Raw genomic sequence first — 18,195 nt, 5'->3', positions numbered from 1 at the left:
GACCAAGTCCCCGCCCCCTCAGTTCAAACCCCACTGGCAGTTAAAAGAAAGAAACAGCAGACATTTCATATTACTCTGAGAAGCACAAAGCTAAAAGCACAAGCCTGATGATGATGAATGTGATTTCATCGAAACGTCGCTATGATACTTCTAATCTTACACGGGAGAAAACCCGAATGACCAAAGACTCACATATAAAATATGTTTTGCTATGCCCCGTGCTTGACAGATATATACGGTAATTCTTCAAATAATAATATACTCCAGATTATTTATATGTAGTTGAAAATCAATTTTAAGCCATATTATTCTTCCAAAAAATCCTATTAAGGAATTATGAATACTAACTCAATGGGACAATACTGAGATGAACCCAATGAACCCATTTCATTGTCCTCAAATACTCAATATCCCCAAATATTAATTTTCATCAATAGCATACTTCCTTGCTTTTGACCATTATTGATCACCAGAAAGCAGTATATGATTGATTTCATCCTCCATGGAACTCAGAAGATACATGGCAACCATTATAGTTAGCTTTAGCTCTTATGTGGTTCAGACTCTCCTATTCCTGATTTTATATACAGCGAAATACATACATGCATACATAAACAGAGTTGTTAGAAAATGGTAAGCAATTACTAATGGCTAAACAGAGAAACAAAGGAACAGAAATTAGAGTTTGATTTCAAACCCAAAATCTCTTGAGATAAAACTTGCCTGAGTAGTTTCATACTATAAGACCTACAAGATCCCATCCAGTCCTATAATTCTATGAATCTATATTTCACAGAAACATGCAGAACAGTAGTTAAGATTCAATATTCAGTTCAATGTTCAGAGAGCCAAGCAAGGTTCATCAGCCACTCCAACAATCAAAGTGTCATGTTTCTTACACAAGCAGAAGGCAATAATTCTTCAGAAATAGAAAATCAGATGAATGTTTCAAACAAGGTTACGTGAATCAGAGCTGCCTCAAACAAGGCTGCAACCAGCTTTTTTTTAAACTTTGCCAAGCAGAGCAGAGACTAGAGCAAAGACATTTAATGAGACTCTTTGCCAAGCAAGTGTGCCTTAATGATTGTAAAAAAAACAAAAATTGACACAAACTGTTCTAACAAGAATGGATGAAAATCATGTGACTATAGAATGAAAAAGTACCCCTTTGGACAGGAGGGGGTCATGAGTGAGGGCATAATAGAAGACAACAATTATATCTCTCTAGTGTGAGAATTCAAAGTAAAAACATACATATCACCCATAAATATAGCATACCATATACTATAAGATGTCTTTAATTTATGTCCTATAAAACATTAATATCATAAAAAGATTTTTCCCTGCCTCATTTATTTATTTACTAAGGCCCTTGTTGGTGATAAGACTTTGGCTTTTTGGCTGATGGATGCAGAGATGTATAACTATATGAGTGTTCTGTCACCTTTCACACCGGTTATTGATCGAGGAATACAGCTTCATAAAATGATACGACTCATTACTCATTCTCTTGGAGGAGAAGGCTACCTCAATTTCATGGGTAAGTCATCTGCAATATTACCTTCTGATTTCCTTCAGCATAGTACACCTTGTGATGACATTTTCTTTTTACAAATTGGACATGTTTATTGAACTTAAAGGCTAAAGCATACTATGATCTTCTACATGTATAATGATGATTTCATTAATTTCCATGGATCTTGCTCCCAGTTGAGGACATAGTCAGTAACAACCTAAGTATGATTATAATTCATAGACGGTTGATTATGCTGCATAATTAACCTTGAAAGAGACTTGTGTATTGTCTATTGAATAATTACTGAACTATTATAATATTTTATTAGTTTATACAAATATGAGGCAAATTAATTTAGAGATTTTTGTAACTCTCTTACCAAAGGCATATGGCTCTGGAATCTTTGTCTTTATAGTAGGCTAAATAAAAATGTTCTCTTTTTATGACTGGATAAGTATAACTAGTGTCAAATTTGAAATAGATGTATTAAATTATATTTTATCCAGAACAATATGTGGGCTAATATTAATAACTTATAAGAATAACTAGTAACCTAGCAATCTCATTATTCTCCTTCATGTTGGCTAACTATATTTGGTTATGAAACTGAACATATGTGCTTGACTTTTTCTGCTATTTCTGGCACTGCTTATATTAAAATTTGTGCTGAAAGAAGCACAACATTCAGACTATTCTGTAGTCTGTCAGAGATAAACAAGTTCTTCAGAAACAAAGTTATAAACCGAAGGCATTTCTTCTGCCTTCTAGCTGTCTAAAAATATTAATTTACATAAACATAAAGCAATAATTGTTTTAATTTTTGTTTTCTTATATTGTGTAATTCATTCTTACGTCCTGTCACTTCTTATCAGCTTCAAGAATAAATTTCTATATGGCTAGTTGCAGATTAGGCAGAAAAATATACTTATCTTCACAAAATATGTTGCATCTCAACTACTCAAGTAGATAAGTAGTAATTTATGAATTTTATCTCTCTTTTTCCTAGTAAAAACAGTCTGACTGGCCAAACCTTTTTGGGGAAGGTAGTCATTATTTTGTAGTCATTCAGATAATGCATGTGATATATGTTGGGGTGCTAATGCTATTCAGTTAAATAACTTGAAATAATTGTTCCCAAGATGGCAGTAAAATGACTTGTTGTTGCCTTTTAAATAAAACTTGTACCAGATGATTACAAGAAAGCATTTTCACTATTTGTTCCAATTGCTTACTTGATTAATATTGGAATGCTGCTAAGGACAACTTTGATTTTATTGTGGCAGAAGTTTAATTTTAATATGAACCTGTGTAATAGATGGGAACCAAATTCCTGAAAACTATGTTTGATACCAGTTGGGGAAATACAGTTTTTGAAAATACCTTGCCTTTCAATCTCAGCACAGCCAGATGATCCGCAAAGAGACTGTTATGAATGGTATTTAAATCAACTGACTAGTCTAGAAAAAACAACTTAGTCAATATATCAAAAATATTTTGTTGGCATAAGTTATTCTCTAGAGTGAGCAATAGTCTTTCTAAATTAAGAAACAAAAATTTCTTTTTTTAAAAAAAGGCATACAGGATCATATAACAGAATGAAAACTGCAAGGATAGGGTTAGTGATACTAAAGATCAGTATGTTTTGCTATGAGAGTCAATAACAAGAAAGGGCTTTTTGGTCATGATTCAAACTAAAGGAAAATCAAGAAAGCATAAGTCATAACTGATAAGCTAAATTATGCTAGAAATGGTTAGTGGACAAAGAAGAAGGGGCAAGCAAAGAACATGCTGGCTTGATAACTTCAAATCTGATGCAAAGTTGAACATCTATCAATTGAAAGAAGCTGTGCTTGACAGGATAGCATGGAGACCACTTGCCTATAAAGTTACCAAGAGTTGGAGACAATTAAATGGTTAAAAACAACAAAATAAAGTATGTGATGCAGTATCCATGCTGAGTTATGGACAGAGTTTGAAGAAAGTAAAGAGGATCATTATTTGTAAATATTTTGACATTTTATTGCGTTTTTCTTATTGTACTAGTGACAGTTCAGCTCTGCAAGTGATCAAATTTAAAGGACAAAGTAAATAGAGGAAAGTAAATTGGGAGGTGAATTGAACAATTTTATTTTCCTGGCATAAAGTGCTAATTCATTACTTTCATCACACATATCCAATTTTAAAGGAGTATTTTTTTCTGTTATTGTGTAATGCACATATCATAGTTTCATATCTGAGTACTTCTCCCTGCTTTTTATTTCTTGAAATTGCAGTTTGTATTTTTTGAAAAGGAAATAATGATCATTTTGTTGTTCAATGAGCCATTAAATATGTAACAATCTAGAATATATAATGTCTTATGTAGTTAAGTTGATTGCTAGAAATTTTATTCAAAATATTATCAGTTTATATAATTATGGTGTACTTTAAAAGCTATGTTTTATAAATCAACTTTTCTGAACCTACTCATATTGGGAAAAGCAATATGCAATGAAACACATTTACTACCTGTAAGCATTTGTTGAAGCCCTGAAGTGAGTCTTTATAATAAGTTTATACTTTGCTTTTGTATGTATTACTGACTTTGTTTATAATATATACTGAAGGATACAAAGCTATTTATCTCAAGCAAAAATAACTTTTCAGGATAGGCATCCTGCCTAGATTTTGATATCAATTTATGATCTCAGATTTATGTTTAGAAGAGGATTTTTTTATAGAGGTCCAACTTTTCATTTCAACTGTGAGTGTTCTAAATAGTGTCTTGATATTTTGGAATATACAATGTAAGTAAGTTTAATGAAACAAAATATGACTTTTTCATAGTCAGAATCATATGTAATCACTAATTATTTACTCCAGTACCATTGAGCATTTTCCAGTCTTCTCATCTTTTTCTCTATCCAGCGGTTGGTCCTAATCCACATATTTAGTTTTACACAGTACTGACTATCCATAAAGAGTAGTCACTTGGTAATAGTAGTTGAAATAGGATTAATATACTCATTACTGTATTTGAAAATTGTTTTAATTAAAAAAAAAGCTTAAGGTGAAATTGGATTTTTTTCCCTATGGTTTTATCAAATTACATAACAATTTGTTTCATTTTTAGAATTCCAAAATCAGTAGTTCTGTACTAATTAACTACAGGTAGTTCTCAACTTACAACCACAATTGAGCCCAAAATTATGTTGTTAAGTGAGAAATTTGTAAAGTGAGTTTTGCTCCATTTTACAACATTTCTTAGTACATTTGTTAAAGGAATTACTGAAGTTTTTAAATTAATAACATGGTTGTTAAGTGAATCTGGCTTCCCAATTGTCTTTGCTTGCCAGAAGGTTGCAAAAGGTGATCACGTGAACATGGGACACTGCAGCCATCATAAATATGAACCAGCTGTCAAACATCCAAATGTAAATCACGTGACCATAGGGATGCTGCAACCTCATAAAAATAGTGCTGTTATAACTTCAAACAGTCACTAAACGAACTGTTGTAAATTGAGGACTATCTGTATATTCCTCACAATGATCTCATGTTTTGCATGTTGTTATTGTCTCTCACCAATTGACCTTACTGTTCCAAAGGGAGTCCATTTTCATAGCAACTTCGGAGGTAAATATTGTACACTATCCAAAAATGGTAGATTTATGCATACCTGCTTTTAATCGTAGAACGTAATTATATTTTTTCTATATTTTTAGCTTAGAGAAGAATCAGGTTAAAAATATACAGTATATTGTTGAACGGTATCCATATTGAATATGAACAGAGTCAGAGACAGCAAATGAATTTTATAAATAAATAAACAAATTCAGTTATTTTATATTGTGCCATTGTTACAATGGTAATATTTGTGGTGGCTTATTACATAACTTTTATACTATTTGGTAGTGTTAGCCAATTAATTTTACCTCTCATAACATTTAAAAAATGCAGTTTGAACATATGAAAAGGCAACTGCTATCTGAAGCAGGAATTCAGGTAGTCCTCACTTAACAATCATTTGTTTAGTGACCATTTAAAATTATGATAGTGCTGAAAGAAGACACAGTTGGTGCTCAAAGTCACATGATTGCAATAAAACTCTGGTGATTCCTTCTGGTTTCCTAGGATCTGGCTGATAAAGGTCATTCGGGATCTATTATCAGATGGACCTTTTTCAGTCAATTTCTTTGAGAGTGTAGTGCTGCCTGCTAGACTGATTTCACCCCACACCAGGCAGAATCTCTCCACCAAGCAGCCCAGTAACTCCCAAGGATACTGGCTGAAAATGTCCATAGTGAAAGCCAGCAGGCATTTTGGCATGGGGCACTTGCAGCATGGGGTATTTGGAGCCATCCAGGTTGAAAATGACTTGCTGTAAGAGTTATGTGCCAAAAATCCCACTTTGAGCACAGACCTTTTCATCCAGCATATTTGAGAGTGGAAGGGCTGCCTATCAGATGGATTTCACCCCTAAAATCAATCTGGCCTTGTGCACACAGAAAGGAAGGGAACTGCAGCTCTGGGCCAGAGAAAAGAAGCTGGAATCACAAAGATCTGAGCTTCTTTTTGGCAACCAAGTGCTGGAGTTCTCTTCTGAACAAAGAGGAGAGGGGAACTACAGTGCTGGCTGAAGAAAAGTCTGGGATCATGAAGATCTAACTTCTTTTCTACAGCCCAGTGCTACAGTTTCCTTCTGCACATAGAAGGCAGCTCTTTTGGCCCATCTACTTAACCTGCGTATTTGCTTAACAACCACGATGGGGAGAGTCATCATTGAGCTAGAGGGTCACATGGACCTAACAACCATAATGACATAATTAAAAATTCTGGGCTCAATTGAGATCTTAAATTGAGGAGTAGCTTTCCTAGTATTCCATTTTTTAAAAATGGTTAATAGACAATTTATAATATATTTTTTTAAAAGCAATAAGGAATGATGTGACTAAGCATGTTTTTATAACATTAGTATTAAGCATTTTTTTATCATTGTAATTTGCCAATCTACACTATAAATATATGTATTTGTTCTGTGGCCCAACTTGATGTAATTTTAGAAAATGTATTTTCAATTGAAAACTTAAGTGAGTGATGTTTGGGTAAATTTAATTTGCTCAGTAGAAACATACACTCACATGAATTTCATTGTTCATGCAACATTGTTACTACTGAAGATCGATCATTGTTTAGGACCAGAGCCAGGGCCACATGCTTTCTGTATATAAAATGCCAAACACTATCTTAAGATAAAGCATTTATACAAAAAAAAATTAAAAACTTATTTGTCCATGTATTAATTTGTAGATTTGAAACTTTTTTTAACTTATGGGACCTGATCCAGATTTGATAACATAGATATAATTAGTTTGGGGGGAAAACCAATCATGTTATTTGATGATGTAGGAAAAACTAATGCAAATTTGGATCAAGCTAGCATTTTTTATGTTGGGATACCGCCTTTAGAAAATTCTTGATGCTTACAGAGCAACATTTATAAAGATTCATCATTTTGTACAAGCTACAGTGGAAATCATGCATCTTCATGATAAATAGGTTGCAAATTATTAATATGAAAATATATAACTCTAAAGAAAATACTCTTTTAAAGTCAGTATATTCCTCATGCAAGAAACCTATTTTCTAAAGGAGTATACTAATGTCTACTTGGAAATATACTTCTGGTGAATTTTATATTTTTGGGCTTTACTTCCTGTGTGTTTTTTTGTTATAATGGTATTTTAGACAACTCTATCTCTTTTATAATAAATGTGCAGCATAGACCTAGATAAAATTTTGAACTTAGTCATTTATATGTTTACACTTGGTGTTTGTGTGTGTGTAATAGTAGCCTATAAGGATATAAATAATCATGTATTATAATTTTGCATGTCTATTGCCTCATACATATTAATTTATTCATGAAGCTTGACAGCTGTCATTTGGGAAGTTCATTTTTTCATATTTTTAAATGACAATTTTAATGGCTCTTTTTAGAGCTAGTCTGTCTGGAGGAGTCTGCAAAAATATCTTGACAGGGTTATTTTGCATATTTTTGCACTAAGCTATGAAGGTACCAGATAGCTTTGTTGCTTGTCAATTTTGACACCTCTTTCAGTTTTCTTTGCAGTATAATTAAGTATCTAGTGGATCACCCAGGTTTTGTAGGCATGCTGATAACATTTCTAGATAAACTGTTCTCAATCAGTGGTAACTGCAAGTGAGTTTTGAAATACCTGAAGAATTCTAGTAGTAGTCTTCATTTACTGTAAATGTACTTTGTACTGATTTTGTACTGACAAAGAACTATATGAAATCATTTCAGTTCTGGATTACAATTATTTCTGTGGATTTTGTGTTATAATTTTGTAAATAAATCTATTACTTTGAAAACCTGATCACAAAATAAATCCTTTATTGAATCTCCAAATATTCATTTCCTCTCAGGTACCCTTTTATAATAAAACAAACATGTTCTAGCTTTGAAAATCTTAGGATATTACTACCTTTCTTATTTTACTGTAGGTTCAGTGTATTGAATTCAATTACAAAAAAATAATTGTAGACTTCAGTATTTGTAGTAGTCTTACTACACATATTTTTGCAGAAAATTTAGCTATACTAGAGCAACGTGAGTACGTCATATCTATCAAATTGTCACCATTAGAACAGGAAAAAAATGTGGAAATTATTGTCTTCCCTAATCTTCAGGTGACTAGGACATTTTTAAAAACATTCACTTCTGAATTCCTTGTCCCTTCCTGCTTATCAAATCTGCATCTAAATGGAAGCTTTAGAAATCTAGGAGAAAGTTTCAGTAATCTAGAATACTACGTGATTAAATTTCTAGACAAAATCAAAACAACCTTAGATTATGGTCATGTTACCATTAGAGAACTAAATAATAAGAGCATAAGAGTTTCCGTTTACTTTACTGTTCCTTTTACTGTTTTTTCTATAGGTATGTAGACTTATTCTTGTTAATATGTACAGTATATTAAATTATCATATAAAATCTTCAACATTTATTCTATGGCCTAAACTGAAACACAAATTAATGTTTTGTTTTTGCTACAATCAAGTGGCAAATGATACCGTTGTGATTTTACTTAAAGTTTACTTAAAGTTATTATCATGTTATAGCTAAGGCCAGAGATGCTATGCTACCATTTTGAAAAAAATATGCAAAATATATTAACAGAAAAACATATAAATCCATGTTTCGTAGCCTGTCAACACAATGATTAGGATAATAGTATATGACTCCCCTTGAGAGTCAATTTGGTGTAGTGATCAGCCTACAGTGGTGTAGGCATCAGCCTACAAACTGGGAGACCATGGGTTCTAGTCCCACCTTAAGAAATAAAGCCAGCTGGCTGACCTTGGCCAGTCACTTTTCCTCAGCCCTAAGAAGGAGGCAAAACCACTCTTGAAAATCCTTTTTATATCAACTATATTTGGAACTTCATTTCCTACCTTTTCTAGCCTACAGGTCTAAGGTTTTCAACTAGAGAGAATTGCAAAAGACAATATCTGAGCAGATGCTGCTTTCCTTTTTTCATCCAATATTTTGGGTGACTTTGAGAGTAATAATTAGTTCAAACATGTCATGGTCTGCTCAATTTCTTCTATAATCCATTATATTTTGTAGCAAGTCATGTTGATTGATTTATTTCAATTCTACTTTCCTCAAAAATCTAATATATAATGACAAATAGGTTGGAGTAATAATTTTTAAATTACTAGTCATTAAGTTGTTGCGATTTTTAAACAGTACATGGTAATTGAGGAGTACAAACTTGCTCAATTTGTTTAGTATCTAGGAACACAATTTTTTACAGTAAGTATATCATAGATAGTTTAAAGATTTCAACATTTACATTGTAACAACAGCTTTAAACATTGTTTCAGGGTTTTGTTTTGCAACTATATTTAAATACGTTTTCCAAGGATATTTACAGAAGATCCATTTATTTTTCATGTCTTTCCATGTTTTTTTAAAAAAAATAGGAAATGAATTTGGACATCCAGAATGGTTAGATTTTCCTAGACAAGGCAATAATGAAAGCTACCATTATGCAAGGAGACAGTTTAATTTAGCTGATGATCAGCTTCTTCGCTATAGATTCCTAAATGTGTTTGACAGAAATATGAATAAATTGGAAGAAAAGTTCGGCTGGCTTGCATCACCTCCGGTAAAGTATATATAATTTTTAAATGTTATATAGTAGTTTTCAGCACTATGTACATTTCAGCACTTTAATCCGAAAGAAATTGCATTTTAAAAAATTAAGAAACTTTATTAGATATTGCATGTTTAAGACAGTTTCAGACAAATTATTTGTCTTGATTCTAAAATTTTATATTCAAGATAACATTTTCCTCAATTTGATTTATTTGAAAACATGCCCTTAAAAAGCTATCTAGAGCTAAATCTATTCATATTTTTCAACAGGTTTATTGGTTAGATACAACAATTTTCTTTGCAATAAAAGCAAATGTGAAATACAAAAATGTTTCACTTTCTGATACATTATTGTATTTTTGCTTCTTGTGATCATCAAGAATCTTGTTAACTTTAAACTAAACCATATGCTTACTTGTTCCAGTTAGTAAATGTAATTAATGTTTAATTCAATACAAAAACTTATTAAACTTAAGTAATTTAAATTAATGGCACAATGAAGTGTGTTAATGCCTTCTGTTTGCATGATACGCAGAGAGAAACAAAAAGTTCTTCAAGGACACTCACAGAGAGGTTTCCTGGCAAATATTTTTTTGTCTGTATCAAGTTTGTGTTCAAATTAAACAGTATATAATATTCCTTTTTTATTATTCCTTGCAGGCCTATGTGTGTGAAAAGCATGAATTAAACAAAGTTATTGCTTATGAAAGGGCAAATCTGCTATTTATATTTAATTTTCATCCATCCCAAAGTTACACGGATTACCGTGTAGGTGTAGAAACACCAGGAAAATATCCTTTTTTCTACATCTCATTATATTCTGTTTCACATATTTCAGTGAATGATAATTTATGGAAAAGAGGATGACATCACCCTCCGCTATTTTTACATTTATTTTGGCATATAGATAGGTCTCAATTAGTTTTTATAATGAATCCCACAAAATAGTCACATTATTCTAGTACACACTATTCAAAGTGATATTTCAATGGAAGACAATTTTGGTTTCAACTTAATGAAAACAGTCAATGACCATTTTTAAACACATATGTATGTGTGTATATATGTGTGTGTGTAATATAACTGTAAAACATTAAAAAAGTATACTACAACTTAAATTTATTTTTTTTAAAATCACTGGGTAGTTATAGAACCAAATTTAAATGTCATTCTTAAAGGTAAGCTTACACTGGCAAAAATATCTATATTCTATTTCAAAATATTGTTTAAATCAAATATAGCTAGAAAATAAAGAGAGAAATAGATGATATATAGATTCAGATAGTCTAGTGGTTAGAGGACTGTCTTCGATACAGGGTTCAAATCCCGGCTGGTACCTATCTTATCAGTAGAGGTTCTTGGACAAGAGACCCTTTACGCATCATCTACCTATCTCAATTATGAGAATAATAATAACTAGGACAGTGGTGGCGAACCTATGGCACGGGTGCCAGAGGCGGCACTCAGAGCCCTCTCTGTGGGCACGCGTGCCGTCGCCCAGTCCTATGCCTTCAGCTGGGTTTTATAAAACCTTTTCACTTTAGGCCTCCGCCACCGTGTGCAAAAAAAAAAAAAAAAGGTTCAATCAATCAGTCAATTTCAATTTCTCACGGGGAAAAAAAATCTTGCAAAGTTGGAATTGATTGATTGAACTTTTTAGTCCCACCCAGTCTGCCGTTACCACCGCAGCCACGCCCACCCAATGGGCCACGCCCACCCAATTGGCCACACCCAGCCAATGGGCCACACCCACCCGGCACCCGATGATGCATAAGTGGGTTTTGTGTTGCACTTTGGGCACTCGGACTCTAAAAGGTTCGCCATCACTGAACTAGGAGAAGTCATGCAGATTTGGAGATTATCCAAATTAACCAGGTCCACATCAAATCTTAGGCAACCAAAATAATCTGAGAAAAAGTGGACTACTGAAACAAGAGAACCTAGAATTCATCAACCATTGTCCACAGTTTTGTCTTATGCTTACAGTAAGGTATAAGATTAGACGAGATTCAAAAAGCAAAAAACTTTCAAAAGGCACAGCGGCATAAAAGTAGCATCTGTGGTTAGTTCCTTGATTAGGCTGATGCTTAGTGCTTGATTGTCTATCTGAGCATGCAATTCCTTAATTAAGATATTATTTAGCGATAGCACTTAGACTTACAATATATACCTCCCCATAATGCTTTATATAGCACTCTCTGACCTGTTTACAATGTCAGTATGTTGCCCCCAACAATCCGGGTCCTCATTTTACCACCCTGAAGGATGGAAGGATGGGTCAACCTTGAGCACTGTCAGGATGAACTCCAGGCTGTGGGCAGAGTTTGTCTGCAATACTGCATTCTAACTATCACTCCACCAGGGCACCTCCTTATTTACTGCTAGATTGTTTGTCAGTCCTGTCCCAAAGATGCTTTTTCATGAGGCAACTGGACTTTCTTTTTCTCTTTGAAGATGTTTTGCTTCTTATCCAAGAAGCTTCTTCAGCTCTGACTGGATGGTGGGAAATGGAAGGATTTATACTTCTTGCAGACAGCTGATCATTTGCATTCTTTTAGAGAATCATTGATGCCACCTGGAGGCTTATCTGTATCATCAGGGTCACCTGAGTGGTGCAAATGGGCATGGAGCCTTCTTGGAACTATTGAAAGGACTGTGTTGATGACGATTGCTGGAATTGGGTGTGTCTAGTTTAACGAAGAGAAGGACGAGGGGGGATATGATAGTGTTCCAATATCTGAGGGGCTGCCACAAAGAAGAGGGAGTCAAGCTATTCCCCAAGGCGCCTGAAGGCAGGACAAGAAGCAACGGATGGAAACTGATCAAGGAGAGAAGCAACTTAGAACTAAGGAGAAACTTCCTGACAGTTAGAACAATTAACCAATGGAACAACCTGCCTCCAGAAGCGGTGAATGCTCCAACACTGGAAGTTTTTAAGAAGAGACTGGACAGCCATTTGTCCGAAATGGTTTAGGGTTCCTGCCTGAGCAGGGGGTTGGACTCGATGACCTCCAAGGTCCCTTCCAACTTTATTATTGTTGTTGTTGTTGTTATTATTATTATTATTAGATGTCGTATCCCTCCCCCTCTGTTGAGAGAGGACTGTTCAATTTTGATATAGATGGCCTCTTTGGCCACTCTTTCGAAGACAGCAAAGTCTACAGTAAGAGGACAAATAAGAGACCATCTATGTCAAAATTGAACAGTTCCAAGAAGGTTCCACACCCATTTGCACTACTTTCCATTATCCACCATCCAATCAGAGCTGAAGAAGCTTCTTGGATGAGAAGCAAAACATCTTCAAAGAGAGGGGGGGAAAGAAAGTCCAGTTGCCTCGTGAAAAAGCACCTTTGAGACAACCATTACCTGGATGACTGAGAATCTCCATAGATATTTGTCAGTCCTGGTGTTAATCCCTACTTATCTGGATGTTGATTGCTGGTAGCTTATGTTCTCTTTTTGTTGTTGCTTTTGTTTCGTTTTTAGTTTATTATCTCTTTTGAAAGTTATGTAAATATTGCTTATGTGCCTGTTGATTGCTAAGTTATCTGAATGTTCAGTTTCCAGGAATTATTTCATATTTTTTTTAATTTAGCTTAGTCTATGCTGGTACTAGCCAGAAGGATGGAAGTTGCCAAGTCTGAATCCAAAGAGGACTGAAAGAGTAGATGAGGTTTAGGAATCCTATTGTCCCCCGAAGTCCTCGTGCTGTTGATTCAGAAGACTGGCAGCTGCTCTTGCCTTGTTAATTTTCAAGTCTGGTAGCTATTCATGGGACTTGGAAATGAGTTTTCCATGTGTCCAGACCAAACTTCTTTTGTCCAGTTCATGTGACATTTTTTCATTTGTTTCCTTAGCTACTTGGTTCCCTCTTAACTACCTCCTCTAAGGGACCTTTTTAAACAAGATCCCTGGCTTTTGTTTACCCTCCTTATGTGCCAGCTTTATTTTTAGGTATGGCAGCTTGAGCCTAGTCTCACAGAAGCAACTACATAGCAGTAGTAGCCAAAGGCCAAATATAATTGAGGTAAACCTGTTGGAGATCCATGATAGTTGGCGGAACTATAAGTTAATAATACCACCTACCGCATATATAAAACTTAAATTCTTGTTCCTACATATACCACCCATTCATGCATACCTTTTAAAAATCAAATTTTAAAAGAGTATTTATTGGGAAATGTGGTACTGGAATATGATGACACTGTGAAACAAATATTTAAAAAATCCAGAGGAAAGAGCCCTTCCTATCAGTTATAAATAAACAACATAAATGCCATGTTCAAATAGTTCTTAAAATAATTTCTATTATCTGTGGAGATTGTTAGCCTAGATTTGCATTAGAATGATTTAATTGAGATGAATTGAGTATGAGAAGTGGATAACTAGTATCTTTTCTCTCTAGCTTTAATACCGATGTATATGTCTCATAAACAACAAGTGGGACTTTAAAAAAAGGTTATGTGGACAGCAATGGAGGATAGAACATAGCATATGGAATAATAGGTTGGAAGGGACCTTGGAAGTCTTCTAGTCTAAGTCCCTGTCCAAGCAGGAGGCTCTATACCAGTGGTTCTCAACCTGTGGGTCGGGACCCCATTTGGGGTCGATCGACCATTTCACGGGCGTCGCCAAGCAAGACTGTCCGCCATTTTTTTTGTCCATTTTTTCCCCTTTTCCGGCGGGTGCCTTACCTCCCTTGAGCTGGGCCAGCTGGTGGTCGGCCTGCTCCGTCTCTGCCGCTTGCCAACTACGCCTCGGCCGGCGCAGGGGGCGGAACCACGCATGCGCGGCGCTCCCGGGCAGAGAAAGTCCTCAACTTACGACCGGTTGGGTAGTCCTCGACTTACGACCGGTTTAGTCCTCGACTTACGACCGGTTTAGTCCTCGACTTACGACCGGTTGGGGTCGCGGCATTAAAAAGGTTGAGAACCACTGCTCTATACTATTCTGGACAAACACTGTTCTTGAAAACCTCCAGTAATGGAGTACCCACATCTTTCAGAGCTAAGCCGTTCCATTGATTAATTGTTCTCATGGTTAGGAATTTTATTCTTAGTTCTAGGTTGGATATTTTAAGATATTTATAAATATTTAAGGATATTTTAAGATATTGCTGGAACAGAGTAAAGTGCTACTCTTTAACAGCCTGGGCAAAGGAAAGATGGAAAGCACTAAAAAGACTCAATAATGAGGACTAGAAAAGAAAAATATGTTGAGTTTATGCAATTGGTAACCCATTTGTAGTGGTCCTGTTGTTGACAAATCAACAACAAAAAGAATATACTGTAGTTCAGTATGATTCTTTCTGGTTTATATACATCAAACCGCGATGTTTACTTTGGTTGATAATTCAGAAGAATGCCCAGTGAAATGTGTAAGTAAGTTATTCATTGACTACTAGGTAGACTCTTTTCTTTTATCCTAATATGTGCAAAGATGCAATATGCTTAGATTTGCATATTGTATATAAGGCATGAAAACAATTTAAAAGGTTGAGCAAAGATGTACTAATGCAGGTTCACACAAGAAGGGAAGAATATGTCAGTTCAATAGCAATGTAAATAGGGATTGATATGCCTTGAAATCTTGGGAAGATTAACATCAACATTCAGATAACATCCGTCTTTAAAAAAGAAAATTAAAGTTCCCTGACATTTGTAAGATGCATCTAGAGCTTCTAATGAGCAAACAAGGTCACTTGGAATGAGTCACTAGAGAGTGATTGCCCACGGCAAAAATGTCTCTTTGAGCTGCTTGCTTGTTCGTGCTTTGAAGTGCACTTATGTAAGTGTCCTGGTTATTAGAATTCAATCTTTACATAAAATGAAGACAAATAATTTAACTTAGGATCACAAAATGCCAACTTTCATCAAGATGCTTAATCTGCTACAGCTAATACTATTAAAATGTGAATGTTTTTGCAGTATTATTCAAATACCCTTCCTTCCCTTTTTTAAAAGGAAAATTATTATTATGTTGGTAGTGGGTTTAACGCTGATTATTAGTTTATAATTACTTATGTACAATCACAAGTACAAAATTATACAAATATAAGAGTAACCCTTAGGATTTTCTGAAAAGTGCAATATTTGCATACTTTCTTTGAACAATATTTTCATCTCCTCCGTCTCATAATCCAATATATGTGATTCTCCAGAAAACACATTAAACATTATAGGCTCCTGTGGTTTCCACATAAAGTTGAGGCAACTTCATATAAATCTCTCCAATACTTACAAATTGATAGAGATATAATTGTAAGCCAAATATTGTATACTTCTTTGTATATTGCTACAGTATCAGTCAATATTGCTGTTATATCAGTCAGACTGATATAACAGCAATATTCTCTTTGCTCTTTACTCCATTCTCTTTGCTACAATTTAATGTTTTAATTTAATTAAGGAAAATTATTTTTTAAATCTAAAATTTAGTTTGAATTTACAGTCACAGACCAGCAATTAAATCATTACTCCAGTAGCTGATGATAAAAGTTGTTTTACCCTCTCATATAACTTGTAAAATGAAAATATCAGACTGGCTCTTTCCAGAGAAATAACGTTGCCATTTAGTTGTTACTGAAGCACCTTTAACTACTCTTGCTTCACTGAGTAACAAGAATTTTCTTGTATGTAGAAAAATGAATAGCTGGGCATATCATTGAGTATCATGATTAGGACATAAGCTGATGTCATTTCATGTATTGTGTTGCAGGTAGTTTGGCTTAGAACAGGGGTATCAAACTGCTGGCCCGCAGGCCAGATGCGTCACAAAGAAGCCGCGCCCACCCCAGTTCTGGCAAGGGGAAAAAGTCACAATACTTCGTGACATGCCACGTGATGCGGCGAGTTTGACACCCCTGGCTTAGAAAATAGGACTACTTTATCTGTAATAGACAAGAGCAATTGCTTTTTAAATATCCTGATAAATGTTTATATAAACCAGTCCATAGAGCATGGATAGTAGCTTACTTTTTCACAAAATCTTTGATAAATGCTATTGCTTTTGTAATATTCCTCCTCAGAATTTCTAAAATAATCATGCCACATCATGATCTTCATGAATAATTATTACTCATGAATATAATTATTATATTTGGTATGTGAGAAGTTGGTTTTGAGTTCTTTTTCTATGGTCTAAATATATCTAGAGATGCTTCATGTGACATTAAGCCTGCATCAATTCTTTTTAAAAATAAGAATTTGTTCAGAAATATACTAAAAATATAGTAATTAAGTGTGAGATATGATAAATAATCCCAGATTCTCACTTTAGTATCACTCTGCATTAAGGGTCATTGTTTCTGCTATCTTGGTAGTGACAACAATACAGCTAACACATTTGCTTCCAAACTGATCACCATTAATATAAATTTTGTTGCTTGAGCTAATATAGGAGGTTAAAATATCCAAGTTATAAAAGTAAGGGTTTTTTTTTTCCTTAAACCAATACTGCACTTACCATCCAGGAGTTCAGGAAAGCATATATAACAATATATTTTGCAATTTGCTCCTCAGCAGCAATCTTATCAGATAAGTTGTATCGAGAAAGACGGACATTTCCAAGCAAACATCCATTAATATATTTTTCATTTCAAAATTCTCTTGGTTACATTTTTTTGAAATTCATTAATAAATGTGCTGAGAAATAGTGAAGGTACAAGTAGTATAGAAAGATGTTGTCACTGCTCTCTCAGTTATTATTTTCATAATATATTTTTCTTTTTAAAATTTTAAAAATTATAACACTTGCTCAGTAAATTAAATGTAAAATTAAAAATTGCAGTTTTTTTGTAGCAGTAACAAATGATAAAATCGAATATATTTAGAACTTAATGTAAACAAGAAGAGGCATTAGTCTTACATTCATAAACCACAATGAGATAGATGATGCTTTTATTGGTACTGTATTGAAAAAGTTATCAGAGATAAAATTACAGATACAGGTTTCTGTGAGGTTTATAATAAAATTAGGAATCATTTTTTAGATGATATATGTGGAGTTTTTCACTGTTCTAGTTCAGGCTTTGGCAGTGCTTTTTTTGTAAAAAAAAAAAAAAAAAAAAGGAGGTGCCGGAACTCACATCTTGTTAATCTTTTATTTAAAAAATTATATATTCAGGTCTTAACATAAATTTAATTTATTGTATTTAAGGCAAATGTTCATAGTAAATTCCAAAGTTTTGTCCAATTCTCATCCAGCAAATCTTCTCGACTCCTTTCTTTGCTGTTAGTATCTATGGCCAAATGTCGTCCTCTGAGTAACCATAGATCAACATACTTTGAAGGATCAAAAAGTCTCAGAGGTGGTCTGACAACTTTGATGAACAAAAGTGCTGAAATTGTCTTAGTCTTCAACGAAGCTCTTGATGGGGTAGCAGTTAGATTCATCTGCGAAAACCCACGTTCACAATCACTTGAAGAAATGGGAATGGTATTCAGAGTCCGTATCAAATGCAACAGTTTTTCTGGATATGTCTTTTCGAGAATGTATTCGCAGAATCCACGAA

General features: G+C 34.2%; 1 protein-coding gene across 1 annotated transcript in view; it reads left to right on the top strand.

Annotated features, from left to right (window-relative positions):
* Positions 1 to 18,195, top strand: part of GBE1 (1,4-alpha-glucan branching enzyme 1) — a 118,721-nt gene that overhangs the window by 79,241 nt on the left and 21,285 nt on the right. Inside the window, exons 12-14 of the mRNA XM_015824125.1 lie at positions 1,369 to 1,540; positions 9,509 to 9,693; positions 10,344 to 10,474. Coding sequence (XP_015679611.1) covers positions 1,369 to 1,540; positions 9,509 to 9,693; positions 10,344 to 10,474 — 488 coding nt within the window. The remainder of the gene's footprint in view (positions 1 to 1,368; positions 1,541 to 9,508; positions 9,694 to 10,343; positions 10,475 to 18,195) is intronic.

This window comes from Protobothrops mucrosquamatus, unplaced genomic scaffold, assembly GCF_001527695.2.
Source record: "Protobothrops mucrosquamatus isolate PMUCROS unplaced genomic scaffold, P.Mucros_1.0 scaffold_185, whole genome shotgun sequence".
Classification (NCBI taxonomy): Eukaryota; Metazoa; Chordata; class Lepidosauria; order Squamata; family Viperidae; genus Protobothrops; species Protobothrops mucrosquamatus.
The sequence above is the reverse complement of the archived record's forward strand: the minus strand, read 5'-3'. Positions and strand labels throughout refer to the sequence as shown.